Source organism: Phaseolus vulgaris, chromosome 8 (assembly GCF_000499845.2).
Source record: "Phaseolus vulgaris cultivar G19833 chromosome 8, P. vulgaris v2.0, whole genome shotgun sequence".
Taxonomy (NCBI): domain Eukaryota; kingdom Viridiplantae; phylum Streptophyta; class Magnoliopsida; order Fabales; family Fabaceae; genus Phaseolus; species Phaseolus vulgaris.
Window position 1 is genome coordinate 41,232,901 of NC_023752.2, and position 9,716 is coordinate 41,242,616.

General features: G+C 48.9%; 2 protein-coding genes across 2 annotated transcripts; both read right to left on the reverse strand.

Annotated features, from left to right (window-relative positions):
- Positions 1-1,180: 1,180 nt before the first annotated feature.
- On the reverse strand, positions 1,181-1,768 carry LOC137825150 (uncharacterized). Its single transcript, XM_068630824.1, has one exon. The coding sequence runs from the start codon at positions 1,766-1,768 to the stop codon at positions 1,181-1,183; it is 588 nt and encodes a 195-aa protein (XP_068486925.1).
- A 1,117-nt stretch (positions 1,769-2,885) lies between these two features.
- On the reverse strand, positions 2,886-4,874 carry LOC137825152 (uncharacterized). Its single transcript, XM_068630825.1, has one exon. The coding sequence runs from the start codon at positions 4,872-4,874 to the stop codon at positions 2,886-2,888; it is 1,989 nt and encodes a 662-aa protein (XP_068486926.1).
- Between the last annotated feature and the right edge of the window lie 4,842 nt (positions 4,875-9,716).

Consider the following 9,716-nt stretch of genomic DNA (forward strand, 5'->3'; position numbering starts at 1 on the left):
CCTTCACCCGTGCTTCCTCACTGACCTCATCCAGCAAATCCAAGTTCATTCTTCTTTCTTCGTTCGAGTCTTCCGCTACAAAGTTCTGGAACCTCGGCGAGTTTTCCTGGATTTCGAATGGAATCATCGCATCGCATCCATACACTACGCTAAACGGGGTTTCATGGGTTCCTGATTGCTCAGTGGTGTGATATGCCCACACTATGCGGGGAACTTCTTCAGCCCAAGACCCCTTGGCCTTTTCCAACCTTCTCTTCAGACCTCTCAGCAGAACCCGATTGGCCGACTCCACTTGCCCATTCGTTTGCGGGTGCTCCACAGAAGCAAACACCTATTGTGTTCCGATGTCCTCGCACAGCTTCTTCAACAGGTGACTTGCAAACTGAGTCCCATTATCTGATACCAAACGCTTGGGCACACCAAAACGACACACAATATTCTTCCACACGAAACTCTGGATTTTGTGCGCGGTGAACTGGGCTACTGGTTTTGCTTCAATCCACTTCGTGAACTACTCGATCGCCACAACCAAATACTTCATTTGCCTGATCGCTAACGGGAAGGGTCCCAGAATATCGATTCCCCACGTGTGGAACGGCCAGGGGCTGTAGATTAACTTTAACTCTTCTGGGGGCGCCTTGTGCCAATCGGCGTGCTGCTGGCACTGCTTGCAACGCTGGGCATATCTCTTGCAATCTTCCCTCATCGTGGGCCAGTAATAACCTGCACGGACAGTCCTTGTTGCCAGAGCTCGACCGCCGATGTGGCTCCCGCAAATCCCTTCACGGAGCTCGGCCATAATTCTCGTGCACTTCTCTCCGTGTACGCATACAAGAAGAGGGTGTGTAAACCTGAACCTGTACAACTCGCCATCGATGAGGGTAAACTTGCTGGAGCTCTTCTTTATCTTTCTGGCCTCTGTTGAGTCCATTGGGAGCACGCCATCTGCCAAGTAGCGTTGGTATGGCGTTATCCACGTATCTGGTTCGTGGATAGCGCAAACTTGCATCGTTTTTACCTCTTCCGCTGGGCGCGCTCTGACTCTCGGCGTCCTCAAAGTCTCCTGTCTTAAAAATCTATGGCTCCTCGTCGTCCTTTCCATCGATCTGCAAACGTGAAGGACCTAGTGATCTGCGACAAAAGCCCGAGGTGTCTTCAAAGTTTCTTGTATAACGGTCCTCTATCTGCCCCCCTTGCCCGAACTGGCGAGCTTGGCTAGCAGGTCAGCTCGGGCATTCTGCTCTCTTGGCACATGCACCACTTCAAACAAAACAAAGGACCTCATCAACTCTTGCACATACTCTAAGTAAGCTGCCATCTGCGGATCTTTGGCCTGAAACTCGCTGGTTACCTGCCCAGTGACCAACAATGAATCAATGTTGGCCATCAGCACCTTTGCCCCCATTTCTTTTGCCAACAGAATGCCGGCGATCAAAGCTTCATATTCTGCGTGATTGTTGTTGGCTTTGAAAGCGAACCTCAAAGACTGCTCTATCAACACACCGTTGGGTTCCTCCAAAGTAATCCCAACCCCGCTACCCAGCTGGTTAGACGACCCATCCACCGAGAGGACCCAACGAAAATCATCCCCGGCGTTCTGTACTGTTTCGGAGGATAGCTCGACCACAAAGTCAGCGAAGACTTGGCCCTTGATCGGTCCTCGGGGCTCATACTTGATATCAAATTCCGACAAATCCACTGCCCATTTCACCATCTTCCCAGCCACATCCGGTTTCTTCAAAACCTTCTGGATGGGTAAGTCAGTCATCACCAACACTGTAAAGCTCTGGAAGTAATGGCGCAGCCTCCTCGCTGAGAACACAACCGCCACGCTGCTTTCTCTAAAGCCTGGTATCTCACTTCTGGGCCCTGCAACACCTTGCTAACAAAATAGATGGGTCTCTGGACTTGATCTTGATCCTGGATAAGCACCGCACTTATCGCCTTCTTAGTTATGGCAAAATATAACCTGAGGGGTGTTGCCACTTGAGGTTTACACAGAACCGGCGGGCTCGCCAAGTACTCTTTAAGCTTGACAAAAGCTTCTTCGCACTCCTTCGTCCAGACGAACCTGTTGTTCCGCTTCAAACATTGGAAGTACGGGTGGCCCTTCTCTCCACTGGCGGACACGAATCGAGATAGGGCGGCCATCCGACCCGTGAGCTGCTGCACCTCCTTCACAGTGGCAGGACTCCTCATCGCCAGAATGGCGGCACATTTGTCGGGGTTTTCCGCGATTCCCCTTTCCGAAAAGAGGAAACCCAGAAATTTCCCGGCCTCCACGCCAAAAATACACTTATTAGGGTTTAGTTTCAGCTTGTACCTGGCTATTGTGGTGAATAACTCTTCTAGGTTAGTCACGTGCCTGCTCTTTCCCAGGGATGTTACAACCATGTCTTCAACGTACGCTTGCACATTCCTTCCGAGCATTGGGGCGAGTACCTTGTCCATTAGCCTCTGGTACGTGGCCCCCACATTCTTCAGCCCGAAGGGCATTACTTTGTAGCAGTAGCACGACTTTTCTGTCATGAAAGCGGTCTTTTCCTCGTCCATGGGATGCATCTTAATCTGGTTATACCCTAAGAAGGAATCCAAGAAGCTGAGCAACTTACACCCTGACGCACTGTCTACCAGGGCATCTATACTTGGCAGAGGATAAGAATCCTTTGGGCAGGCTTTATTCAAATCCGTGAAGTCGACACACATTCGCCATTTCCTGCTGCTCTTCTTGACTAGAACGACGTTAGCGAGCCATTCTGGGTATTGGATCTCCCTGATATGGCCTGCTACCAGGAGTTTCTGCGTCTCTTCCTTGATCGCCTGCCTCTTCTCTTCATTGAACTTTCTCCTTCTCTGGCGGACTGGCCTGACTTGGGAATCCATAGCTAAACGATGGCACAAGAAATGTCAGAGGCAAACCATGCAAATGCATCCAGATGTCTACTTATAACCCGGGCAATTTGGTCTTGTGTCTCGCTGTCTAAGGTTTTCCCCAGTTTGAACGTCTTGCCGTTGATTTTCTTCTCAAGCCATTCCTCCACCGGCTGAGGCCTCTTCTTGCTGGAGATCAGCGCCTTCGCGATACCTGACTCCCTGGCGGTGTCGGAGTAGCTTCTCTCTTCCTCCGCCCGAGTAACGCCCTCGGACCTCGCCTCAATACTCTCCATTGGCACATCGGGCACATCGTCCTCGATGACCACCTCCAACGCCATATCCACATCTCGCCGGCTTTCTCGCTCAGGTTCCACTCCAGGGGGCGGCGTTGTGGATACGTGGCATACAGATCTCTTGTTCTTTAGGCTATTTTCATAGCACTTCTTCGCCTCCTTTTGGTCAGACCGGATGGTGATGATCATCCCTTCCATTGATGGTAGTTTGACCTTCATGTGCCTTGTTGAAGGCACAACTCCTGTCCTGTTGAGTGTTGGCCTTCCCAACATGATGTTGTATGCCGACGGAGCGTTCACGACAAGGTACCTGATCTTTTCTGTTCGTGAGGCCAAGCCATCTGTGAACGCCGTCCTTAACTCAATATATCCCCTGACTTCCCATTGATCACTGGCAAAACCGTACAAACAGCCCCCATACGGCCTCAGTTGGTCGGGGGATAATTGTAACTTTTCAAAAGTCGCCCAAAACATCACATCTGCCGAACTTCTTTGATCGACCAGCACACGGTGGATAGTCCTTCCCGCCGTGACAAGCGAGATCACAATAGGGTCGTTGTCATGAGGCACAACGTCCCTAAGGTCTCCTTTGGTGAACGTGATGTCCACATCGGGTGAGTGATCCTCAAAAACTTCCACCGACATCACCGACCTGGCGTACTTCTTGCGCTGCGATGCAGTACACCCTCCACCTGAGAATCCACCAGCTATGGTGTGGATCTCACCGTGAATGGGCACCTCGTGCTGCTGTCCTTCATTGCCCGCTGGTTGGGAACCTGTTGATTGGCCCGCTTGCTTCTCCAGCAAGTAATCTTTCAAGAATCCACACTTGACCAACTCGGCGAGTTGGTATCCCAAAGCCAAACACGAGTTGATAGAGTGGCCAAAGCTCTTGTGGAACTCACACCACGCGTCTGGTTTTGGACCCAAAACCTTTTCCGTTGTCTTCTCAGGCACCTTGAGCCTGGCAGCAATATTCGGGATGGCGATCAGATCGTCCAACCCCATCACGAACTCATACCTTGGCGGGCGATTAGTCTCTCGGGGCCGCCCCAGACCCTTCCCCTTATTCTTCTTAGGGTCATAAGGATGACGCATCCTTTGGTCCCTCTTTCCCGCCACTGCCTCCATTACCCTCTGCGGCTGGACCCTTGTCTGGGCACGCGGCTTAGCTGGGGCCACGTTTCCCCTTTTCTCGGAGACTTCGCTTTCAGCGGCAATGTGAGCCATGGCACGTCGCCGGATTTCAGCAAATGCGGTGGGGTGACTCCTGATAAGCGATTCACTAAAGGGTCCGGGCAACACACCCTTCTTGAAGGCATGTACAAACATTTCCTCATCTTTACCTAGCAAGCGGACTATCTGAGCTCCGAATCTGTTCAGGAAATCCTTCAGGGACACTCCTTGGTACTGCCTCACGTCGAACAAGTCGTAAGACACCAACGGTGGTGCCTTGTTGACTATATACTGATCAACAAACATCTTGGAAAACTGCTGGAACGTGGTAATGTGGCCAGTAGGTAAACTGGCGAACCAGTCTAGCGCTGTTCCACTAAGAGTGCTCATGAACACCTTACAGTAGACCACGTCCGACCCCCCCGAGAGCATCATCTGAGTGTGAAACGCCGTGAGATGAGCCTCAGGGTCCTCCACTCCGGTGAAACACGCCTTCACCGCCACCGTATTAGCAGGGACCACTGAATCCATGATCTCCTAAGAACACGGCATGGGAAAGCTGCGCGGTGGGGATGGGGGCACAGATCTGTCCCCAACCGCACGTTCCTCCCGTTCATGAAGAGTTTTACGCAGCTCCTCGTTGATCCTGTTGAGCTCTTCATTCCTAGCTTGTGAGGCCACCAGCGCCTCGTGCATCCTTTCTTGCTCAGAGCGCGACGCTGCTACGTTCTCCTGCAGCATCCTCATCATATCCATCACCTGCGTCATGGACACAGCATCCTCATCTGTCGACGGCGCAACTAAACTGGACCGCGTTGTCCTCATCCTCCTCAACAAACTCGGCAACTCAAAGAAACTCCAAACAAACGGTGAGAACTTCGAAAACTGACTGTGACAGCAAGCAGCCGGACATAAAACACCAAAACTTCAACAAACTCGAACTGTGGTTGGGAATCACCTTTTATACGGCCCCACGGTGGGCGCCAGATGTTCCAGCCGGTTGACCTAGCGTAAGAGCGTCGCCTCGTCACGTTCTCCCTCACCAGCTTAGCACCACGTGCCCTTCAAGTCCACGCCACAGATAGCCTCTCTGAGAACCTGAAAAACACAAGGTGGCGCCTCTGCGGCCGGTGGCGCTCCGACGCTCAAGTCAGTGACAAGAACACCCAAAACTTAAAGAAAAATATACTCTGCAGAACCGTACTAAAGTGCACACAACCCTAGCAACGAGCCATAATGAAAAACGTACCTCTGCAAATTCTGTTAAGTTTACCTTTATAGCTAGGTTTTTTCTCTCTCCAGGCAGTTACGCTTTGGACGCGTGGCTCGCATCCAACCCTGCACGTGTCATCATTTGGGTTGGGGTAGCAGGTAACACCCAACCCTACACGTGTCATCATCTGGCGGGGGTAACTTGAACGTCACTTCTATGTAGCATCGAACCCTACACGTGTCATTATCTGGGTTGGAGTAACAGGTAGCATCGAACCCTACACGTGTCGTCATCTGGGTTGGGGTAACTCGAGCGCCATTTCTGCGTAGCATGCAGTTGTGCGACCAAGTCTCCTACTCATGGTGTAACCTAGCACACAACACACTCTGGAACGCCACCGGACAAGGTGAGTATCGGATGCAACAAAGTACACCATCTCTATGATAGTACTTGTCGCAGGTGCCACCTTCCTCTTTGCCATGCCATGCGCGTTCTAACTGAGAGGAACTCGCCATCGACGAACGTCCACTCTTGGAATCCTGTCGTCGAGGAGCAAGCTGTTTACTCCAACTCTTTTAACCTTCGCGCCTCATGCTGACGTAACGATCATCTTTACTGAACTCACATGCTTGAACTTCCTCGCCTGAACCCCCAACAGCTACAACTGAGTTTACTGGGAAGTCTGGCGATGTGCTTCTTGCAGTGATGCCAGACCACCTGATCTTCCATTATCTAATACGTCGATGACACACAAACCCGGCGACAACCGACTATGTACACTGTAGAACGCAACTTCCACGAGCGGCGACTATGCTTACTTCTTAACCATTCGTCTTTCTCTTGTCCACGTGTTCTGCTGAGCACGCCCCACATAGTCACGTGCTAGACACGTCATCACACCCGATGACCTGGTCGGTACACTCTCCATACAGCGCCTCTGATTTAGGTTCGCCCTTTAGGTAGCATGTGTGTTTCGTTTGCTGTTCGACCTTGGAGTTAATAAGCAAGAGGGAATGGATGTCTCTCCCCCTTGTTGTTTCTACCCCAAGTGAAGGACATTTTCGCGATTTCATCCTTGCTGTATAAATTCAAGGGATATCTGATCTCGACCTTGCTACAAGAGTCAAGGGGCGAGTCTTTGGTATTCGAACCATACTTCTCTTTTCCTTGGTGAACTTATATGAGAGGGCTTATTGGGGAGGCCAAACTACCTCTGCTCTGCGTGTATCACTTCAAGGGAGAAGCTCGTTTAACTAGTGAACCATACTATTCTTTGCCTTGGTGAACTTACACGAGAGGGCTTATCAGGAAGACCAAACTACCTCTGTTCTCCGCGTATCACTTCAAGGAAAGAGGTTCCTTTAGTTTAGCGAACCATACTATTCTTCGCCTTGGTGAACTTACACGAGAGGGGCTTATTGGGAAGACCAAACTACCTCTGCTTCTCTGTGTATCACTTCAAGGGAAGAGGTTCCTTTATTTCAGCGAACCATACTATTCTCGGGCTTGGTGAACTTACGCAAGAGGGAGGTCCGATTTGGGGACCATACTACTTCCGCTCTTGGCTTATCACTACAAGAGAGCGGTTCGTTTAATTGCAATGCACATTTCTTAACTAAATAAATTTTATTCGGGTGACCTCGTTAAAAAACCCTCTCAAGGGAAAAAAAGTGTCCCCTTAAACATGTTCAATGCAAGATTAACTAAAATAAAACTTCAGGTTGGTCGCGTTCCAAGTGCGAGGGATCGCGCCGCCTTCTAATATCTCGAGCCTGTATGCTCCATTCCTAAGGGCCTCCGTTACTCTGAAAGGACCGGTCCACTTGGGAGATAGCTTGTTTTCTAACTGGTACGGGTGGGCCTTCCTCATCACCAGGTCGGCAACCTGGAACTGCCGAGGTTTCAGCTTAGAGTTGTACTTGTACTCCACCCTCTTTTTCAAGGCTTCAACCTTAATCCTTGATTCCTCCCTCATTTCATCCAGCAGGTCCCAGTTCACCTTTCTCTCCTTGTTCGACTCCTCGACCATGAAGTTCTAGAAACGTGGTGAGTTCTCCTGGATTTCTACTGGGATCATAGTGTCCAAACCATACACCAAGCTGAATGGCGTTTCCTTGGTTGTGGACTTAGGGGTACTGTGGTAGGCCCACATGATTGTAGGAACTTCTGTTAGAATACATGGCCTTAAACGAGAGGGGGGTGAATTTTTTAAGAGGGATTTTCGCAAACTTTGAAGGTATAATGAAAATCAATGCTGAATTACAGAGAAAAGAATAAAGGAAACAAATACCCAAAACTGTTTTAAGATAATATCATAAAAATAATCGGTTGTTTTATCGAAACAATTGGTTGTTTTTATCAGCAGTTTATAAAAACAACTTAAAAACAGAATTTAAAGAGTTAAGGGTAAGAGATAAGCACGCAAGCAATTTATACTGGTTCACTCTTACACCAAGAGCTACATCCAATCCCCAGAAACCACTGGGTATTCCACTATGCAATCAAAACCATATTACAAACACCACACACCAAAGTAGTGACCTTGAACCCCTCAAGAAACACACTACCTTTGGCAAACCACACCAAGAATGTTGATCTTGAACACCTTAAGAACACACAACATTTGTTGGCAACACAACTACAGAAATAAAGTAATCAAGGAAGAAGGGAATAGAATACACCTGGGTATTACAATGCTTAAAGTTCAAAAGTACAACCCAATCCTATTCCACACTTAAGAAAGATCCAAAGCTCTTTCAAATCTTGGAAAAATTGTTTTGATAAACTCTTTCTGTTACTTCAAGATTAGGAGCGTAAAACCACCTTTATATAGACCCACCAAGTGGTCAAAAGCATTTAATAAAGGAGCCAAGTTAGTTAGGATCATTTAAAACATATTAAAACTGCTTAACAGAATTATGTTAAGGTTTGCAGGAAAACAATCGATTGTTTTGGTTTGACAGCAAAGTCAACCAAGTTTTTCAAAAACAGCTAAGGTAAAACAACCTGTTGAATTTTTGACAGCTTTTTAGAAAACAAATCTTTTCAAAAGGTTAAAGATTCAAATGAACTTGGATAAACTTAAGGAGTTAATTAACAAGTTTCAAACAACTAGACAACACACACACCCAACAACAAGGTCTTCAAGCTTTCCTCTTGGATTTGGAGACATCAAAGCATCTTGTTCAACAACTTCTTCTGCCCAGGTCCCTTTGGCTTTGTTCAACCTTCTCTTCAGACCTCTGAGCAGAACTCAGTTGGCCGACTTGACCTGTTCGTTCATCTGGGGGTGCTCTACATATGTAAATACTTGCTTTATCCCCAGTTCCGTACATAGCTTGCCCAATTGCTGGCTTGCAAATTGGGTACCATTATCGGATACCAACCTCTTCAGGATTCCGAAGCGGCACACTATGTTTTTCCACACAAAGTGCTGGATTTTATGGGCTATGATATGTGCCACTGGTTCGGCCTCGATCCACTTCGTGAAATATTCTATGGCAACCACAAGGTACTTCATCTGCCGTACCGCCAAAGGGAAAGGCCCCAGAATATCAATCCCCCAGGTATGAAATGGCCATGGGCTGTCGATCGATCTCAACTCCTCTGGGGCGCTTTGTGCCAATCAGCATGTTGTTGGCACTACTTGCACCGTTGGGTGTATCTCGTGCAATCTTACCTCATGGTTGGCCAGTAATACCCTGCACGAATGGCCTTTGACGAGAGAGATCGACCACCGATGTGGCTACCTCATATCCCTTTGTGTAGTTCTGCCATGATGCGCGTGCATTGCTCACTGATCCTGCCTGTTGACTAGAACGCTGGAAACTGCCTCGTCAAAGGATCGACGTGTGCACCGCTTCACACCTCCGTTCCTCTTCGAGATCCACCTCAAGAACCTGCAAAGAAACAGAGCGGCGCCGCTGCGGCCGAGAATCGCACTCCAACGCCCAAGTCAGTGACCGAATCACCAAATACTAAGAGAACAAGAACCGTGCAAATCCTCTCTCACAGTCAGCTCTATAACTCGCAAGCGTAAAGAGTATAATCTGAACGTGCGTACCTTAGAAAGTTCGTTGAGAACTCTTATATACCTGGTTACCTTCTCTCTCCTGGCAGTTACAGACTTGGACACGTGGCTCGTATCCAACTGTACATGT

Coding starts and splice junctions, on each gene's coding strand:
- LOC137825152 (XM_068630825.1), bottom strand. CDS start 4,874: ATGGATTCAGTGGTCCCTGCTAATACGGTGGCGGTGAAGGCGTGTTTC.
- LOC137825150 (XM_068630824.1), bottom strand. CDS start 1,768: ATGACTGACTTACCCATCCAGAAGGTTTTGAAGAAACCGGATGTGGCT.